Source organism: Chelon labrosus (genome assembly GCF_963514085.1).
Source record: "Chelon labrosus genome assembly, chromosome: 17".
In the NCBI taxonomy this organism is placed as follows: domain Eukaryota; kingdom Metazoa; phylum Chordata; class Actinopteri; order Mugiliformes; family Mugilidae; genus Chelon; species Chelon labrosus.
The window spans coordinates 6,570,390-6,591,420 of record NC_140350.1 but is presented as its reverse complement, the minus strand read 5'-3'; the positions used below and the strand labels follow the sequence as shown (position 1 = coordinate 6,591,420).

Genomic DNA, 21,031 nt, shown 5'->3' with positions numbered 1-21,031 from the left:
AATCTTGAAATCACAATAAATGTTCAAAGCGCTTGGCTAAAAGGACAATAGACTTAGACTTAGACTTAGTACTTCTAAGTACTTCTTTGCTATTTCATTAAGACGTTCCAGCTCTTATTCAATAAAAAGGTGGGCACTGACCACCCAGATAACAGTAGTATTTACAGTATCATAGTTATAGTACTAAAGATTGACCATCAATTGTTCATACTGCCTGTATCTCCGGAACAAATATCTAGTGTAACCCGAGTACCACGCAATATTTCCCGTTATACTCTCAGTTGAAAGAATTCCGACAGCATCTGAATGCAACAAATATTATCGTTGAAGTCATTGTTAATGAGATTTTATCTGTTCATCTCGCTTCCCTCTTGAGAAAATCACTTTATGTTTGGTTAAATGTTACATCGTTGGAGAACAAACTGAGATTAACTCGGTGGTTTGTGTGTTTGTCACAGTGGAGCTTTTTTTTCATTGTTATTGGTTATTGGTTTACAAGGGACAGGTGAATATTTTTTTTTTCTTCTTTGCAGAGAAGCTGCATGGTTCAGACTTTTTAACTGAAGTTGATTAACTATTCATGCCAAAATAATCTGTGTTAAACCTTTTAGCTAGAGCCTTTTAGTTAGAATACTGACCTATGTGTCTCTACTATTCTTTTGCCTTATTTAGGTGAAGAAATTGAAGACAGAAGTCCAAAACAACAACTGATCTTTATAAACACAGTCAGGTTTTCTATTGTATCGCGTTTGATTTCTATTCATACATCACCGGTGGCCCATCGTCCAGTGAGAAACCCAGGCTCGAGGGCCCTCTTGTATTAGGTTTACACAGATCTATTTCTCCTTTCATTATGTTACCTAATATTTTAACTGCATGGACGGGCATTTCTGAAAGGTACCAGTAGTCATTCGTCAACTCTGCACATGACAGAGGCAGGCTCTGACACTAGCCTCTTTCACTCGGGCTGGTGGTTTTGGTGGTTTGACATTAAAGAAGGGAAGAGCTCTGAGTGTGTTCGTGTTTATCAGGCATCTTGCTATCACCCTTCAGAGGAAACACATACTGCCAGCACTGTAAATGCACATGTACCTGTCAGTGCTTTTTTCATGCATTTGTCCACTGGACACAAACGCACATGATCACTTAAAGCAGATAAACACATCCTCATTCTTTCAGATATTTAGATTTTTGCTATCTCATCTCTGCAAAAAACTAATGTGCTGAGATATTATGTTACAGCTCCACCCTCTTGATCTCTGCTACTTCAGACAAGCATTTGCCATGCATTTACTAGGTCTGTTTATTGTTAGATTTAGCAATGGAAATAGTAGACAAATCTTACCTTGAAATCTTTTGATCATTGTGATTTTCATATTAATAAACATCATCTCTGGCACACTTGCTTGCGGAAAGGCGTGAACCTTAAAACGTGGTCATCTTAATCTCTGCAAGATCCAAGCAGCTGTGTCCAGATTAGAGGGGAAAAAAAATCTTGGTATTCAGCCAAGCTGCAGACTTCCTGTAAAACAGGGCTGTAACGCTATACAACCCAGAGGAAAGTTATCACAGACATGGAGGGGAGGGGGGAGGCAGAGATGGACACTGGGCATTTTTGAGTGGCCATTTGGATTCTTGCCCAGAACTGAAAGATCATTCTCCTAAAAGCTCACAGTAGCCATCGAATTGATCCGCACTCGTTGCAGGCCTGAGAGCCCTGATTAGGTTACAATAATGAATAGACTAGAAAGGCAGGGGCCTGGAGTCGATGAAACTGAAGTCTGATATGATATAACAGGAAATGCATGAGGTTTTCTGGTTAATCTACAAGTGCTCACTACGGTCTGCTTGTGAAAGGAGTGTCCAGCTGAGAGCGTCATACGTCTTATGCTTCACTGATATGATCTCATATCACTAGATCAGAAAAAAAAATAAGTTTAATCAGTATGCTGTAACTGTGTGCTGTGGAAATGGTTCGTTCCTTCTTATCACACAACACTGATATGAACAAAAACCTACAACCACTGAATTAATGAAAGTCACACCATTCAACACATAAATATTGCATGTTTTTCAACCCATCTTATGGAACATGTTCTCCAGCGCTTCGCCACACCCCTCAGCCTCCGCCAACTCCATCTAATCCAGATGTTCTGGATTCCTGAGACGTCTAATCTGGCTGCTGCTGGAATTCAACGCTGCCAGTGACAAGAAGCGACCAACCGGTGCGCTATAATTGTAGCATTTACTGAGAGTGTAAACACATGCGTGTGTCTTCTGGAAACAGTGACAAGCTTAGCTGCAACATGTTGTATATATGCAAACACAACACTGTATGTCAGCAGTGTTGGGTTTAAAAGCAGTTTCTGCTAAGCTGATAATCGGCATCTTGGAAGACACAGATATTTGTTGAAAATTACACAAATTAGCTTAAGCTTTACTAAATGGCATTTGCCATAGATCCACTACATTTCTTTTTCAAATACAATATATATAATAAAAAGGATTGTGCAAGTATAAGTGAAAATAACAAACAAGTGGAGCTTCTGCTGTGATTCTGTTAAGCTTAATGCAGTGGGCGTAGTATATCTGAGCTAATAGGTCAGGCGTTCTAGGGCAGCGTAAACTCATTGGATAACTGTGCGCTGGCCACAAGGTATTCATATGCACATGCACCAGTGATGGACTAAGGAGGCAACATGCAGCACTGATAGCCTGCCTCTGTATTCTGCAACAGACTGCATCATGAAAACTCCAATCCTTGGATGTGTGATGCCCTCTTGTGGCTGCAGGTGCGACACTGCATGACGGAACATGCAGGAGTCAAAGCAGGACAGCGCTCTGCAAACAATTCAACGGAAGTACACTGTATAGCATTATGCTACATTTATTGTTTGTGTCATTTCCACAGGACTTCTAGGACAGCGATTTTCATGGATCATACAAATGGTGCAAACAGAAATATTGCTGAATGAATTACTGTCAGACCACAGCGATACACTTCGAGACAACATGGACATAAAAACATTAGAAAGTACATATGCCTTCCACGGTTCGATAGGTCCAATACATCACTTACAACCAAACGTACAGTACGAGAATATCAAAATAGACACAAATATATCATTATAAAACACACTGCATCCAATTTCTGTAGAGAGACAGAACCAATGTCGATTCTTATCAAAATAATATCTTGTCATCCGACACATTATCTACAAATTCCGCTCCGAAGTTGTTGTGCAATTTTCCTCTGAAATATCTATTAAGGCAACAATAGGACAGCACCACAGATGCAACCACTGGAGTTACAGGTAGGTAGTATCAAAGGCCACGAAACACCCTTTAAAAGATGTTACAAATATAGTTCCAAAAGAAGACAAACGACTAGAGTTTTGGGTCAAAAGTAGCAGGTAATGATCCTCAATGGCCTTCCTGAGCAGCAGTAGTAGGAAACTTAAAAAGAGTGTTTATAATGATTGATAAGTCAGTGATTAGGACTGGCCTTTAATATTATAAAAACTTAGTTGATTGAATGTAAATATAGCTTTTAAATAACAAGTGTATCATAAATACCACAATATAACTGCCTTCAAATCAAAGACTCTCACAGTGACTCTTTGCAAAGCCTCCATAAATGTTCTTTGCATAGTTAATTGATCTTCTGATAGCATAAAAAACTAAATCAGTGTGTAAAAGATGGTAGCTATTCATTATGTGCAGAAAGTCTGTCATATGCTAACAGAGCAAAGTGCAAAATCTATACACGGATTGCTGCCGTGGCTAACGCGTAGTGGTGATTGCCATTAGCCTTGCGGAGCACTCTCTCATGCTTTTCTGACCGCACTCGCTACCAAGGTTTCTCGCCTAGTGGTTACAAAGGCCTGTTGTTTCTCATAATAGGCCGCCTCGTTAATAAAAGTGGGATAGACGGTGCCGGAGCCTTGGTACTGGATGGTCTTTCCGTCAAACGTTTGGAACATTGGGTCACCGGGGTTCAGCGGCTCCCAGTCACAGTCCTGAAACAACAAGCAATAACCACAGAGAAAATAACTTCAGTAAATTCAGTATGTCAACTAAAGAAGTCTGATTTCCTTTTTTATTATAACTTCTATTAATAGGTTCAGTAGGTCGAACATATAAAGGCTAGAGAGTGAAACCAGACTTCTCATATTTACCTGCAGGTTGGGGTGAACCATGGCGATGATGTTTCCATTAGCATCTCTGGGATAGTCGACCCTCTCCAAGACCCGGAAAACTTCCACTGTACAGGGAGGGAACTCCATTCCTGCAGAGTCAGGAAAAAACAGAGAGGCAGTGTATGTGTGGATTTACAGTGCATATACTGTAATATAGTGATGGTTGGGATTAATCAATAGGGGCCATATGTTCATGCAAAACATTTGCCAAGTTAGAGGGCTAAAGTCCAGACAGGGTCATGTGGCCACAGGCTAATAAGAAGCTTAGCAAAACAGAATACATCTGCACACAATGCATTATGAGGAAATTAAGAAAAAAAATATTAAAAGACTTAACAAAACAGCTCCCAAGGGAGAAGTCCTTAAAAAAAAGTAATCGATTGGAAGAGCCTTAACTAGAAGAGTTAATTATTATAATGCACTATTCACAAGGTCGAGGAAAACTTTTACTGATTTCAGTTATTTTATAACTATAAGGACATTATCAGCTAAGATAATACAAGATTAGCTGCGCTGTTCTGTGGAGTTTGCTAAATACTGATGTCAGCATGCTAACATACACCTATTATGATAGGTGGAAAGAAACCACTTAGCTTCATACATAAAATTAGTATGCAGTAAAGTATATTATATAATCTTAATATAATCTGAATATATATGTAATATGTATATGTAATGGTCAGATCCATTTGCATGCATTATCAAACCCAATGTATTCCACCATATATAGTCAGTATTGAGACAAAATGATTAATTAGGTAGAACTATATATATATATATTTTATTTTTTTTCATTAGTTGGTGTGTGTGTGTGTGTGTGTGTGATTTTATACTAGTAAGTATCTTGTTTTAAATAATTACCATGGCAATTAGAACTGAATATATACTAGTGTGTCTAGCTTGACTTGCATCCTAAGTGATCTGATCACAAGTATCCAGCTTTAAGTACAGTATTCAATGAAATAAATGTGGCAGCTAACTTGTGACTGTGTTAATATATATATTAGCGGAATAACATGGAGTTTTTAAAGTGAAGTAAAGTAAAGTAAAGTGAAGTAAAGTGAAGTAAAGTGGAAGTGGACTGGACTAAACTAAACTGAGAAGTGAATCTTACACAGTTATTTAACAAGAAGCTGGAGAATTTCACACATGCTCAAAATGGCCTTGCTCAACCTTCAAAACTAGACAGGAAGTGTGGGGCTGTTTGCTCAGACATTCACATTAAGCAGTTTCTCAAATTAACTGCTGAACCTGTAAGACCACTGAGCTACAGTGACGTGCGAGTGACACCACAAAGCAGGAAGGACAAACGCTTCGGCAGCCACTTGAGTCAATGAGGTGGTTTATTCTTCAGAGCTGTTTGAACAAAAACGTCTTCTAAAAACTCGCCGGAGTTGTTTCTCCATTCTGTTCGGCCTCGAAGCAACGGGAACACCGATTCATCACCGTGCCAGGGCATTCATTCGCACCAGTGTGGTCCACAGACAGAAGATTACCACACCATTGGCAGCAGACTCTAACGACATGGAAACTGACCAAGTCCCAACAAGCGAGCCATTCAACAGCCGGACAGTCAGGGGAAACCAACAGACTGCAACTCACTCTTGGCACGGACCGCTTGTTTACGTAAAAAGAGGAGGGGAAAAGCTGCCCTGCACTTAAACATTGCAAATGTTATTCAGTGCCTTGGGGGAGAAAGGGAGCAGAGCGGAGGCACGATGAGCCAGATGCAGATAAATTTAGAGATCTGGGCGTCGGTACATCTGGATGAGTCAGAGTGTCACCCATGGGCATGTTGTCGTCACAGTGATGCAAACGACCTATTTATCTATTACATAACGGATCATTTCATATATATATATATATATATATATTATCTGTGTCCAAGCACAAATAATTATCTTATCTTGGAAGGAAGCCTGATCTATTTCAGTGGTCCTGTGCCATGTGCTGAATCTGTAGCACACGGCACAGGACCAGATTCTGATTTGGCATGTTAGGAATGGCATGTGGCTAAATGTGTCGGGCTATAGCTGAAAAGTCCTACCTTCGTTAAACAGTTCAATGAAGTCCAAGGCATGTTTCAGTATCACTCTCATTGCTTCAAAGATGTTACTCCTCAAAACGCCTTGAGGTTGAGGACCCACTTCCAGACCTGCAAGGAAACGACCAAAAGATGCATTGGCATAATAACTGATGTCTTTTTCATTGTATAGAGCCAGATGCATTATTAATTTAGGAGAGGCACTGACTGGTGTCTGTCAGAGGGTCATAGGTAGTTGGTTTGTTAGAGGATCAATATTTCTCCATGGTTATAGGCTTAGGGACTTACTATAAAGAGACCAAAACAACAACAAAAACACAAAAAAGGAGCTACAAAGAAATACAAACTGACCACAAAGAGATCACAAAGACACTACAAACAACCAAAAAGAGACAAAAATGACAACAAAAGGATGCACAATGACCACAAACAGACTAAAACTGAAAACAGCCACAGAGACGAAAACAAACAGACAAAACTAAACAACGCAAAAATATCACGCACAAAGAGTTGACGACAAAGACATGCACACTGACCACAAAGGGCGCAAAAGGAGACAAAAAAAGGAACACAAAGTGATGAGAACTGATCACAAAGAAACACAAAAGCGACCCAACAAGACGCAAAAGGAGCACAAAGAGACTAAAGTCGACCAAAGGAAAAGGCTAAAAAAGGCAAAAGGATGCACAATGACTGTAAAACACAAACAACCACAGAGACACAAAAAAACAGCAAACAAAACAACAACAAAACAAGCTCCCACACAAAGAGTCGCACTCAGCCAGACCACAAAGATGAACAAAACGACCACACAAGTGAAAACGGGCTATCAAGTGAATAACTGGCTAAATTTGTTAAAAAGATTCATGAGATTGAAACACAAATTTTCTGTTAAGATAAGGAAATTATTTAAACATATTATCTTAAGCAACCATTTATTGCCATTTTTCATAGTACAATATTTAAATTTGCTCATTCATCTGTCCGCTGTTAAACTGAATCAAAACTGTAACTATTAATAGTGTAGATTTTTTCTTTTTACAGTGTAAAACCAGTCCACTAAACTTGAGCCGTGACATATTTTTGCTCAAACTGTGACCCGAGTGTATGAACCCAAACCCTGCCGCTGTCCTCTGAGGAACATGGCTTGAACAGAGACACTCACCAACGGGGTGCTTGGCTACAGAGCGTGAAGTGGAATATTTCAGAAGAGGATGTTCATTCAGCAGAACGAGACAACTAGCTGGAGAGATGGCTTTCTGTAACACAAGACCAACAGAAACAGTTTCTCAGCTGTGGATAGAAGCACACCGCCTGACACACAAAGGCGTACGCAACACATCAGGGTTCTGCTCTACGGGATGGAAAATTTAATCTGCACCTCGTCACGTTGGATCAAACATGACAGCTACGGTTACAAAACAGACAAACAGTGAGCATGTGCATGAACCAGGTCTAGGCTGGTAGCCTGTCCTGGCCATCAGTGAAAGCCCAAAGTCAGTTTCATCATGCCTGATTCATGTCTTCAGGATTTATCAGATAAATCATCATCACGGTGGACTACAATAAAATTAAGCCAGATTAGATAACAGTATATTGCGCTTAACTGAATCTCTCAAGGGGCTGTGTTGCCTTAATGGACACTGCACCTAGCAAACACCTAGATCTAGTAATCAGTGTTGGACTTTAACAGTCGTCTTTTTCTACCAAATGTGTTTCAAATAATCACCAGAACATATGATGGGAGAATTTCCAATTGAATTAAATCCTAAACACTGATTTCTTTTTTTCTTTTAGTGTAGCATACGCAGGGCAAAGCTTCTAAAACCCTAACCCCTAAACCTGAGGCAGTCCTTGAACACAGAAGGAAGCCAATGAGTCATTAAGTAACTAATGTTTGACAATAGTATACCAAGCGTGTAAGTGGTGATTTCTGAAGTTAATCTGCAATCTGTCGTGTCTCTTTGTGGCAGTTTGTATTTCGAAGAGCTGTGAACACATTTCTCATGGGTTCTGTTGTTTACAGTCGCAACAAGTGTGCTGCTTTTGGCTCCATTCTCACCCCCCCCCTCCGGTGCTGCTCACCATGCTTGAATGAGACAAGGAACAAGAGGCCAGTGACAGACCAAGAACAAACAACCTATTTTTAGCCATTGTGCATGTTTAAGGTGTCATTTCACGCAAAAAAACAAATGTTGATTTTTCACTTTTTACAGGCAAGGCAATAAAACAGACCAAACTATCAACTGGTCAGTCTTGATCATGTGCAATTTTGTATTCAAGTAAATGTGGACCCTTATTTCTCAATATAAGGAACCTCAGCCAACTCCTCACACACTACCAACTTGCAACCAGATGTATTGTGTTTCACTTCTTTTCTGGCTAGACACTGTGTCCTATTTTTATGGAAAATGTCAAAAGCTCCATCTATCTATCTCTGTGGCTAAAAAATGTTGTGACATACCTGAAGACAGAAAGGGGAAGCTTTTCAGTAAAAAGCAATTCTTCCAATTTTTATCTGAAATAGGGCTCTTTTATAAATTACTTCACTTACTTGTCAAGCCTGCCTGCTAACTGACTGGGTAGTTTATTTTCTATTCTGCACTTTTGATTTATTTATTATTTCCTCTTTTAATCCACCATGTGCTATTAGCTGTGTAATGTGCATAACAAATGTGTAATTTCTTTTTCTACAGAGACATGTTAAGTAGTTTTGTAGTTTGTCCTACATTTGTCAAAAAACAAAACAAGGGGTAGGAATGTATACTTATATTGCTGGTACTGTAATTTTCCTCAATACAAACAGTATTTATTTATTTTTTTAAAGTAGTAGATTATTATTATTAAGTTATTGGGACACTTCTTGGTTCTAGACCTATAGCTTCTGGTGTCCCTCAGGGGTTTGTCCTGGGTCCATTTTTCCTTTTTATTCTATAATAATACATTTTTCAAGTGACCTCTCTCATTCTGAAATTCCTTCTGTGCAAAATACGTATAGAGGTGGCTTTTGCTCTTAACATAATGAACTTTCTCTTCAAGTCAAGCTAAATAAAAAAAAAAATCCAAAACTCTCAATAACAATAAAATGCTGTGAATTATTGAGTTTGCATTTTAGGTAATCATCACCTGCGGCATTAACTTGCAGACTGCTCAGAGGAAACCTGCTAAGGTCATATCTAAAAGTCTCTCCCAAGACAAATGTAACACTGGAACACTTTTGAAATCTCTTTGCAAATAGCGCAAAGAAGAGCACTTCTTTGCATAACTGCAGAGCTCTGGGGCGGCCAGCTGAGAGGGGTTTCTAATTTCTGGTGTATGAATTGCCAGTCATTAGTCTGTTCGTCTGCTCTCGTAGGTCTTGGCTATTTGCTTGAATGTGTTTGAGTCTCTCTCACTATTGTAAGAGACGCCCATTACCACTGTTCTGTCTTTTACATTTAGAGGTTGACCTAAACTCGTGCTCCCTGATGAACCGCAACCTCCTTACCACCTCAACCCTACCCTCAATTTGCACAAGTTGGTTGTTTCAACTTCTGACTAGCCACTGAAAACCTGATGCAATATGTTAATATTTTTTGTACCGTAACATATTTGTCTGCCTTATTCTATTTTTTGTATCTTGCACTGTTGTTCCCTGCCGCTGTAACACCCTAATTTCCCCACTTTGATGTAAAGTGCTTTATAAAAAGTGCTTTATAAATAAAATTTATTATTATTATTATTATTATCTTATCTTATCCATGTGTAGCAACACGTACCAATCAGACTGCTGTCCTGATCAGGAGTGCCGTTTTAATAGCCTCATTCTACTGCCATTTGAGGCAGCTGTGTGGTATGGAGTCAGTTTGTCATTGAAGTCTCGCTGTTCACTGCATGTTTTCACCTTTGTCCACTCTGAAGATTAGAAATACCTTCTGCTTAGTATTGGAACTAGGGCAAGGTTTAAGTTTGTCATATACCTCACCTCTTGCTTTCACGTTTCATGTTTAGATACACTAGGTTTAGGGGTGTTACTCCCATCTTTTTTATGTTTGGTTGCTAATAATTTACATAGGGAACTTTGTTTTGTTTTAGCATAGGCAAGTTATACTTGTTATGTTTCTTTTCACTGCCAGCTTCTGCTACTCCTTATTTATGTGCTCGTTTTGTTTAAATCTACTCTCTTTTAACCATCACCATCTAATACTCTAACCTGTTGCCACCTGGTTGTTTTTATGTTTCACCCCCTTTACCCTTAAGTGAGCCGCTCACTGATGGCGGGTATTAAATTTCACTATTGGACTTTGGACTTGTTGTCAAATGGAAACTGCTCAGCAGCTCCTGAAGACAGCCGCTTTGGCTTTGACTGACTGCTCCTATCTACTGCGCATAAGTGTGTTTGTGCTGTAATCCGTATAAAGTACTTCTCCACCTTTATGTAGTTCATCATCTGCAGATTGAAGTGGTCTTTGGAGCTTTCCAGAATCAGAGTGCAGCCCATGTTGGAGGTCGTGTTGTGGAGGTCGAAGATAACATCGTAGGCGTCCGGGCTTCCTTTGGGCCCAAATATCCTGTTGATCTCCTGGGCTCTCTGCACCTCATAGGGCAGCTCCTCCTCCCCTCCCCGGACACTGCAGGTCACACACACACACACACACACACACACACACACACACATCATTAGAAAGATGACAGATGCCTACGCATTCACAGCTTATTGGGCATTTCAGCTGAAGGAACAATGAGCAATGAAGCATGTTAATTATTTACACAAGGGTGTCAGACACGTCATGTAACACTTTAACCTAACAGCCGGCCAGACGGTCTCCGTGAGTAACCACCTGGAAGTTAACAATATTAGAAAGTACGAAGAGCATGTATCAAAAGCTGAGAGATGACCGTCTTTGTTCAGACAGTAAATAGTCCACATGTGAGTAACAGGAAAAGACTAATAACTGTTAATAACTGCCATGTCACCATCTAATTTGTTAATATAGAAAGTAAAGGCAGCCACTACGTCAATGCATGAACACAAAGGCTGGATTCACTGGGACTGTGGCCCCTTTTAGAGAAAGTTGAGAAGACATTTTATCTGTGTTCTCCATGTCTTGCGTGTCTGCACTAAAGGAGGCATGCTTTGTCCGCAGGCTAAACTTGCTCTCCACACACTCTGACCATAGAATACGAGCTGCCTTCCTTTTTTACCCCCCTTTCCTCTCAGCTCTTTTAAAGCATTTCAAAATAACAACTAGTCTAGGACGTTCTCCAAGCTACAGCAGAACAGCACCTCTGCCGCACACATTGTCTCGCCTCCCTCACGTCTGCTCTTTAGACCCCATTTTTCAGCGGCCATCCGGTATTGTCTGGAAGGCCTGGGCGCGGGTACACAAGCACGGAAACAGCTGATAAAGTGGACTCCAACGCACTGAGCTCAGCCGAGGGGGCGCGTCGGCGCTAAATTTGAAGAGGAGCCGAGCTGTCAGTCTAGCTGAGTTGATGAAAGGCACGCGGTGAGCTGTTTTTAGAAACGGTCTGAAGCTGGTTAATCTTCTTAAACGTCGTCTCCAGAGGGGCCAAACAGTGCGTAAGCTGAAGATCAACTAAAATCTGAACGATGAGGCTTGAACACACACGCCAACCCTCAGCATCACTTTATCTTCCCCCTATAGTTAAAGTACACATTATATCATAAGAATTCATGTAAAACAATTAAGTACAGTTTCTGTCAATTCTGGATCTACATTCCAGTGTAGCAAGCAGTACTCTGCTCATATACTTAAGTATCACACTATAACATACTAAAATATTACAAACAAAAGGCCCTACATTCAAAATGTCATGAGAGTGAATAAACAAAATAAAAGCATTAGAACAAAAAGTATATAAAAAGTATGTTACTGGATTGTTATTACTTGAATGTTTGCGCTAATTTAGACTTCTTTTATTTCTTTTATCTAGTTTGGTACTTTACACTTCAGTAAAGGGGCCGTATGAGATACACTGAGCACATCTATTTAACATTTTATTCTGAAAGTAACCATATGTTGGGTAATACATTTAAGTTTTAATATTTTTTCATTCTGAAATTGTGAAAAGCAGCACAGAGGTAGCTTAAGTGTGTACCTCAGTGGAACATACTTGGGTTAATGTCACCATTCTGGAAAACAGTGAATAAATAGGCATATATAGAAACATTATGGTGATGAGACTACAAATACACTACAATAGCACAGGGTGCATTAGTATGGGATGTGGTGATGATGAGTGGATAACGGGATTCTGTTATCCAACCACACCACTAAATGGGCTGCTCTGTGTGTGTTCATGCACACTAACTCCATGATCCAGCGTTTGCGTAGGGGGGACTTTACATTCCGCTGTGGTGCACACGAGAAAAAAAGAAAAAGAAAGAAAGAAAGAAAGAAAGAAAGGACGGACGGGGGGGGGGGGGGGGGGGGGGGAATCGTCTTAAATGATTTGCAGCTCGGTCACGTTCCGCTCACGTTTTTCCTGCTGGCGGACAGTCAGATCAAGTCTGGGAGGAGGGGACACGCTGCTCGGCTGTTATTGGCGGGGGTGGCGGTGGTGGGACACGGATGACGGTAAACACACATATCCCAGTCCCCGAGATAGTAACGTTCGGATGGAAATATCCACGTGACGAAACAAAGAGTCAGTCATATTTTAAGAGATATAAACGTAGTAGTAGTAGTAGTAGTAGTAGTATTTATTCCATGAGTATGGAGGCGTTTATGTGTGTTATGTTATTGATCATATGATATTTCTCTCGTTTTTGTGTCACAGCACACACAGCATGTCAATAATATTGCGTAATTGCGCGTTGTTTATCATTAATGTAATATATATTGAAGAGTAACGCCGTAAAATAACAACGTGTTACAGTCAGTACAGTGCAAGGATGCGCACGTCTTTGCTTTTTTTTTTTTTTTTTTTGGCTCTAAATTGCCATTTCACCTCAAACGTGGGTCTGTTATTATACGCGGATCTGATTGTGGATCCGTGCCAGCAAAACTTTCCATTCAGCGTGTACATGACAACACACGGCAGCAGCAGCAGCAGCAACAACAACAACACAGCGGCGGCGGCAGCAGCAGCAGCAGCATAACGACGCTGTTCCAGGGTGCTTACCTGAGGTTTTCAGGGGTGAAGGCTCGGTTCAGGTCCGTGTCCACGTATCTGGCGCACTTCTCCACAGCCTTCGGGTTGGTGATGAACGGCCTGGCCTCGACTCCCTTCCTCTGGATCTCGGCGCCGTTCTTCATCCACAGGTTCACCAGCGCTACGCCTGACATCTCGTTTCCGTGCGTTCCCCCGAAGATAGCCACTCTCCGGGCCTCGCTGAAACGCGCGGCGTTGTTATAAGAGGACATGTCTGGCCGACGGAAGCTGCTCGAGGAGGGTGGCCGAAGGTGCGATGGTGTCAAGAGTCTTCAGGTGCGGAGGAGAAAGTTTCCAGCTGGAGCTCCACAGCCTCGCTGTTTAAATGCGTGATGAGGCTGCGCGCTTACGTAACGACCCCGCTGCTTGTCGCTGCCAGTCACCGTGCGTAAAATTGCGCTTATTTGGGAACGCGCCTCTGGAGCTGCAGGCGAAAGTCGTTAAACTGATTCCCTCCTCTGTTTACCTGTCATCATCTGGAAGTACGAGATCAAGCACAAGTTTCCGGTGCAGTCCTTCCAAAATAAAACGTGACTTCCACGTTTACGCGCCTTAATCCATTAATCCATGCTTGAAAGGATACATCACTTCCGATATTGCTTTCCAAAATAAAACAATTTCATTAACGTGAGAAATTCACAACATTGGTAACGAAATACACGTTAAATGGGAAGACAACTTAAATATACAACTGGAGTGTTTTTTTTCCTTCTGGAGTTTCCACTTCTCACATATGTAGCTACATATATATGCAACAGTTGACTCCCTGACATCTGTGGCAAAGGCAAGGACTTTAAACTGGTGTGGCTGGTTGAGGAGGTTGTTTGTAATTCAGGCCATACTGCTCTACAAGCGCTGACAAGTACCTGAAATGTAAATGTGAAAACTGGTGTTTCTGTGTCAACTGAACAGATCGTTTGTAAAGTACAGGTTGCTGAAGTGGAGAGCGCCTCTAAACAGATGCTAAATGCTAACATTTCCAACACAGACATCAACAGCTACAGCTTTACCACCAAACATTAACGACACTAGTTTGGAGTTTGGTAGGCTTGAGAATTTAGCTTAATAATCCTCAAAGTTAAACGAAGATCTAGTTCCAGCCTATTGTTCTGAAAAAAGACCCTGCCTTTTCCTTAAATGTCCATTAGGTGGCAGGCTAGGGATTTAGATTTACTCAGCCACAACATTAAGACCCCCAACATAATAATGTGTAGGTCCCCATTTTGCCGCCAAAAACAGGCCTGACCTGTTGAGTCATGGGCTCCACTGGACTTCTGAGGTCAGCCTCCGTGGAGCGGGCTTATTTGTCCTTCACATCCCAAAGATACTTGATTGGATTGAGATCGTGGGGAACTTGGAGATCAAGTCAACAACTTGAACTTGTGCTCCTCAAATCACCCCTGAACCATTTCTGCTTTGTATTATTCAGCAAAAAGATGCAACACTGCAAACATAGGTTCTACATGTCAAAGTAACATCCACACGAATGGCAGGACCCAAGGTCTCCCAGCAGGTTACACTGTCAAACATCTCACAAATCCTTCCACATGCCCATTTATCCTCCTTCCAACACATCAATGTTGTGGACAAAATATTAATTTGCTGAGCTAATATAGCCCACCCATGGACAGGTAGAGATAATCAACGTTATTCACGTCACCTAGCAGTGTTCATATTGTTATGGTGATCAGAGTTTAACCGTGGTTGGATTAAAAAACAAAATAAAAAACCTATTCTGAATATTTTAAGTAGTTTTAATGTCCAAGCTTGTAATGGTCTCTTGCAAATAATGTAACTTGCATATTTACTTATTCACTTTTATTTTGAAAAAATACAGATATAAAGAAGTCATTACAGTTTGTTGTGGAGTGATAACAAAAACGCAGGTCCCATTTTAGTAAAAATGCTTTGATACAAAACAAAAAACTCTTTAAAAAGTAACTAAATTGTCACGTTTCTGCCTCATGGCTCTCAAAGCAGCTTTACTGGGTGTGTGATCAGTGAGAAAACCTCTGCTGGTCAAGCTCCATTGTCTGCCAATCAAAAAGTCATCCAATCGGTAGGTTCATGCTAATACTCTGTGAGGAAGTCACCACTTTGATTGTGAAGCTTCCGCTTGGCCTTCCTGAGCTTGGTTTTCTGGTTACTGTGTGTGGTGGACATTTCAAGTTGTGAGAGAGGAACCTTAGATAACTGAGGGCTGAAACTGGAGTCAGCCGTTTCCGTCATTCCTTCCTCCTTGGTTCTATGGGCCTCTGCGTTAGGAGTCCTGGTAAATGATTTCCCTTCAAGCTTTCTCCTTCTTTTCTCATCTCTCACGTCATTTAACGGCTGGTGCACAGGTGTCTCTAAAGAAAGCGTTTCCTCAGTCACTTGAGATATTTCAGTGCTGCGACTGTGTTTGACCTTTGAATCCACGTCTAACCCATTTTTCTTGTGTGACACGGAGCTACAAGAATGCGGTGTCGATGTTTCTAATTCAGTCTCTTCAATGGAAGATGGTGGAGTCCCCTTCTTCTTCTTCTTTTCCTTTTTCAGTGCCGCAGCCTCATCAGCTGAAATCTCCCATCTTTCCATGCCGTTCAGCGACTCGCTTTCATTTCTCTTCCGTTTCTCTTTTTTCTTGAGCCCGGTTTCAGCTTCAGTCCTCTGGCACATCTCATTTGGTTCCTCAAAATCTGGGTCGTGATCGGCTGAAGTCTCCCTCTTCTTTTTCTTTTTCTTTTTCCTGACCCCGTTGTTAGATTCCTCCAAACTTCCTCCCGCAATTTCTGCTGACTCGGTCGCAAACTCCCTGTCGCTGATGTTTTCGGCGCTGCAGACGTTAGCAGCCGCTGATGGCGAAGGAGGATGTTTTCCCTCGTGTGTCTGAGCAGCTTTTCCCTCTGCATCAGCAACAAGGAAGGAAGAGGTCCTCTTCTTTTCCTCTTTCTGTGCAGACACTGAATCATCAGTTTGCGCCACAGTGTCACTGGCCGTTTCCATGCTTGATATTTCTCTACTCTTCTTTTTCTTCTTCTTCTTCTTCTTCTTCTTCTTCTTGGTCGCCACTTCAGTGTCTTGTTCTCCAAGGTCCTCTGTTATTGTCTTTGTATTAAGTGAATTTACATCTTCCTCAGGAGTGAAAGAAAGGTCTCCCCTCTCAGCGGTTCTTTTCTTCTTCTTTTTCTTCTTGACTAAGACTCCTGTACTTTCTTCCGTGGTTGTAACATCATTAGAAAAGCTCACATCCTGACAATCACCTTCTCCTACTTGAGTATCATCATTAGAAGCTGTCTGGTGTTTCTTTTTCTTTTTCCTCTTTACAAAACCAGCTTCTAACATTTCCTGAGAAGCTTCAGTATTTCCTAAACCTTCTCTCTCCTCCTCTAACTGTTCGGTTGATGTTTGAAGTGAAGTCACATCAGATCCTTCTTTCCTTTTTGTCTTTTTCTTCCGTATCTCTGCGTCACCATTTGGAGGTTCGGCAGCCGGGCTGGAGTTTAACTGCTCGACGTCATCGTCAACATCGCCGTTTGCTAAAAGCACAGGTTCCTCCTTCACCCTCACATCAGCCTCTCCGACTCCATCCACCTCCTGTCTCACATCTTCCGCTGCTGACGCTTTTCTCTTTCTTCTCTTCTTTTTCTTCTGCTTTGAATTGGAACCGTCCCCCTTCTCCTGTCTCGGCCTGTCATCGTCACCATTTTCATTAGGCTCTGGCTCATCTGTGGTTAGCGACAGATCGGGAGTCACCCCTGCGATTGCCACAGCAGCATCCTGACCCTCGGGCTCTTCCGGACTCTGGCCCTTTGCGTCTTCTACACTTTTATGATCTCCGTTGTCTCTTTTCCTCTTCGTATCATTGTTAGTGTCACTCTGGAGGAGATCTGGGGTTTCAGGTTCACACTCTGCCTGCCCCGTTTGTGACAGCACATCTGTGTAGGTAACATCCGCCTGAGGCTCTGCTACAACTGCAGATGCTACATATCCATCTGGACTTGGCTCACAGACTATAGCATCGCTGTTACACAGATCATCTTTCCTTTCATTTTTCTGAGGAGTAATCCTTTTCATTTCTCTGGCAAGATATCTCTTTGCCCTTGGTGTTAGAGTTTGGTCCGGGACCCTTCTCTCACTTGTCGGAGTTCTACAAGAAGAATCTCCATCATCAGAGCACTCTGTACCTGAAGATGACGTATCCCTCGATACGGTTGTCGTAGCTGGTCTTTTACGTCCCCTTTGTGAAGTTACATGTGTGGCGTTAGTGGGCGTCTTCCCCCTCTGCTGTTTCAAATGACTTTCCCCCGTCGTTGGAGTGTACCAAGGTCGTGAGCACTTCTTCATTATTGATGTTACCACCAAACGTCCCCGCGGCTGTCAGATGACACACAGGTTATAATCACACTCACAAAGTCCCCCCGACGTCCATTATTCTTGGTGTCGACAGCCTGCTTACCACCACTTTGATGTCTTCGTTTTCTGACTTTTCTTCCTCTTCTCCTCTGTAATGGATTAGAAGCATTTTATTAGCAACCAATCAAACTATAGGACAATAATGAAAAAATCTCAACTGAGAAATAACACATATGGAATCATATGGTGAGCAAAAAATGCAAACTAAGCAAAATATGTAAATAGTACACAACTTTTGGTTTGATTCTGAAATGTCTGCATTTCACATGTGGCCTGTTCAGACCTGGTGATAACATGCGTTCTGGGTGATCTGATCACAAGCGGTCGGTACAGGTGTGAACACACCTGAAACGCATTGAGGAAGCATTTGATCATCAGTAGAGAGATCCTTGTAAAATATTCTGTCCTGGTAGCCAACTAAACTATGAAATGCAAATGAAATATAAAGCCCAGCGGGGCTGGGAAGAATCAGTGATTTTTTTGCTCTTAAGAGACTGCGGGGCTTCTGCAATGTCATGGAGTGTCAGCAGAGGGCAGATGATGGTCCTCTGTGCTGTGTTGATGACCTGTTGTAGTGCTTTTTGATCAGCCTGCGTACGGCACTATGAGGCAGTATATTAATATGCGCTCTATAGCAGAGCGTTAGAACGCCACCTACGCCCAAACCACAAGTTATTTTTCTTCAGGACTCTCAGGTAGTGCGGGTGCTGCTGTACTGTCTTCACAACAGCTGTGAATATGAATAAATCAATCTAAACCTCAAATTAAATGATCAAATATTAGTAATAAGCCACATAGCCTATTACCCGTGTTTAATTAGTCATGTGTTCACGCTGAATTACACAAAGTAGCCATGCAGAGTTAAATTACATAATTTCACGCCACAACAAGGACATTACCATGCATATGGATGCCAGGATTCAAGTTATCATCTGAGCTTTGTGCTCGTCTCTAAAATACCTAACACCAGGTCAGAGACACATAAATAATAATTTAACGTGTGCTTTCTTGAGGAGAGACACTCCACCATTCATTATGTCCCACCGTTTATATCACAGTTGTTATCATATCCCAATTTCTGGTTTTGAAATGCTAAGAAGAGAAACAGAAAAGATGAAACACGTTTCTGGGCACAAGCAGTTTTCTTCTTGGCCTCACTCAGCATGTTTCTTTTGGCAGCAGTTTGACTTTGGGAAGCACTGATGTCGAAGATGTGAAGCTGGTAAATCTAATGAAGTTCTCCTCCTCTAAAGCAGGAACTCTTGATCTTCTATTCCCGGGGCGGTCCTCATGACAGACAGTTTCATCACAGTGTTTGATGGTCTTTGACAGTCTGTCAAATTCTTGAAATTTTCCAGGCTGACTATCTCTCTGTGTAGTTGTACCAACTCAAGGTCAAACAGAAGCTGAGCATAATAAAATTGCAGAAAGTGATGGGTGCACATGAGAAATAAAACTGATAAGAATGAAAGGATTATAGACAAATACCAAAGAAACTTAAAATTGAAATAGAAAGGAGAAAGTTGAATATTAAAGCACAATTTCAATAGAATTTAAAACAAAAAGTAAAATTTAAACTGACCTAAATATTACGATCAAAAGGAAGCATCAAGTGCATGTTTAAAGCTACCAACACTTTCAGTGGCTCTTGCAGGACTTGCTCTGATCCTCAACTACAAAGTGTGCAGAGTTTTAAAATAGCTGTAATTTCATCTCATCACTGTTCACACAAAAGAAGTTACTGATTTATGATTGGTTTTGTTGTTGTTGTTGTTGTATAACTGACTGTACTTTGGTGGTTTTCACATGATTAAAAGCAGATTTGATGAGCTTCATGAATCATAAATTGGAGGTCTGGGTCAAAGACAAGGTTTAGTTTTTTACCTGCTGGTTCAATGCAAGTGTTTCATTTTGGCTCCAGAACCAGAAATAATACCATTTTCTGCGTCAATTACTCACGTGTCATTAGGACACATGGGCAGGTAAAGCTGAGTGCCATCGTCATACTACCAGAAAGAGATATCGCATCTCCTGATGACAGCAGCAGTGGATTGAAAAAGCAGTGGCCCTTAAATTGATCCTTGTGGAGCCCCATAAATTGTTCATATATCTCTATACTATGTATGTAGGCCAGAGAGTTAGAGATTGTTTTAATCATACATTACTCCGAATAAGCCTGTTTTTTGTTTGTTTGTTTTTTGAGGTCGACTCACTCTGATATTGGAGATATGCTCTCCCCATCCACGTCAATTGTTGGTAAAGATGACTCCACATCTTCTCTTTGATAGTTCTGCCACATCTGTCTGACACTTTCAAAAAAGCCTCCCATTGCAAAGTACTGTAACAAAATGAAAGGCTTCAGGTCGAAATACATTCACAAGCATGTCTCATTTTTAACAAATGTGTATTTTATTGTTGGCATTCCTTACATGTAGTCCAATATTCTGATGGGAACGTAACACGGTCTTCCTGGACCTTCCTTCTTTGAGGGAAACAAAACTGTGCTTTGGTAGACTGAACCTCTTCTTCCTTTTGGGAGTTTTCGATTTTCCATCGGAATCTGAGAGTAATGTCTCAGCCTCGCTTCCATGTGGGGATGTGGGGGCTGTTCGCCTTCTTGATCTCACAGCCTCGGGTACAGGGACTTGAGTGATGAACAGGCTGTTCCCTGAATCACTGCACAGACACAGTTACACCGTTAGAGAGTCAGGCCTGATCATGTTGATGCTGCTTTTACAGCAGATGCTGCAGCATCATTGACATTATAAATGTCCTCTCCTCACCTGTCTTCTTCTTCCGCAGGGTTTTCAAATGCTTCATCCCGTCCGCTCTGTCCGTCAAGATACCGCGATATTTTCTTCACATAATCGGGAGGGGATGTTTCCAGCACGATGTTGCACGACTCCGCGGACAAAACGTCTGCAAAGGCATCAGACTGAGTGCACGGTGCTAGAGAGTGGCGCACGTTAGTCATCGCAGCAAAAGGCGGCGATCGACGTCGTGAAAGTCACTTTTGGTAAGAAACAGAAAGAGACGGAAGCCCGTCGGGGTCTCTAACTAAACCATACATAATTACGATAGTGATTAAACATTAAGCTCATGTCTTATAACAACGGAAACTAGCACCAAAACAGCTAAAGAGGAAACCGTAAACAACACACATGTTGCCGAGGCTCAACCAGGAAGTGTTTAGACGTCACCGTCATCTGACCAATCGCCAAAGAGGAGGCAGAAG

The 21,031-nt window shown here is 41.5% G+C and overlaps 2 protein-coding genes across 2 annotated transcripts; both read right to left on the bottom strand.

Moving 5' to 3' along the window:
• Positions 1 to 2,544: 2,544 nt before the first annotated feature.
• Positions 2,545 to 13,944, bottom strand: aspa (aspartoacylase). The gene is made up of 6 exons (XM_084564411.1): positions 13,372 to 13,944; positions 10,655 to 10,853; positions 7,409 to 7,502; positions 6,247 to 6,354; positions 4,179 to 4,288; positions 2,545 to 4,019 (listed from the first exon to the last, which is right to left on the bottom strand). The coding sequence occupies exons 1-6, from the start codon at positions 13,611 to 13,613 to the stop codon at positions 3,828 to 3,830; spliced, it is 945 nt and encodes a 314-aa protein (XP_084420537.1). The 5' UTR covers positions 13,614 to 13,944; the 3' UTR covers positions 2,545 to 3,827.
• A 297-nt stretch (positions 13,945 to 14,241) lies between these two features.
• LOC311502268 (uncharacterized protein) lies at positions 14,242 to 20,976 on the bottom strand. The gene is made up of 5 exons (XM_084564410.1): positions 20,580 to 20,976; positions 20,226 to 20,472; positions 20,010 to 20,134; positions 17,840 to 17,885; positions 14,242 to 17,757 (listed from the first exon to the last, which is right to left on the bottom strand). The coding sequence occupies exons 1-5, from the start codon at positions 20,768 to 20,770 to the stop codon at positions 15,472 to 15,474; spliced, it is 2,895 nt and encodes a 964-aa protein (XP_084420536.1). The 5' UTR covers positions 20,771 to 20,976; the 3' UTR covers positions 14,242 to 15,471.
• Positions 20,977 to 21,031: the final 55 nt, after the last annotated feature.

Bases quoted from the DNA above. Each gene is read 5' to 3' on its own strand.
- aspa (XM_084564411.1), bottom strand. From the start codon at position 13,613: ATGTCCTCTTATAACAACGCCGCGCGTTTCAGCGAGGCCCGGAGAGTG. The intron at 6,355-7,408 runs GTGAGTGTCTCT...GTTTCCTTGCAG, and splicing joins TGTAGCCAAGCACCCCGTTG to GTCTGGAAGTGGGTCCTCAA. The intron at 4,020-4,178 runs GTAAATATGAGA...TTGTTGTTTCAG, and splicing joins TGGTTCACCCCAACCTGCAG to GACTGTGACTGGGAGCCGCT.
- LOC311502268 (XM_084564410.1), bottom strand. From the start codon at position 20,770: ATGACTAACGTGCGCCACTCTCTAGCACCGTGCACTCAGTCTGATGCC. The intron at 20,135-20,225 runs GTAAGGAATGCC...ATTTTGTTACAG, and splicing joins ATCAGAATATTGGACTACAT to TACTTTGCAATGGGAGGCTT. The intron at 17,758-17,839 runs GTAAGCAGGCTG...GTCATCTGACAG, and splicing joins ACGAAGACATCAAAGTGGTG to CCGCGGGGACGTTTGGTGGT.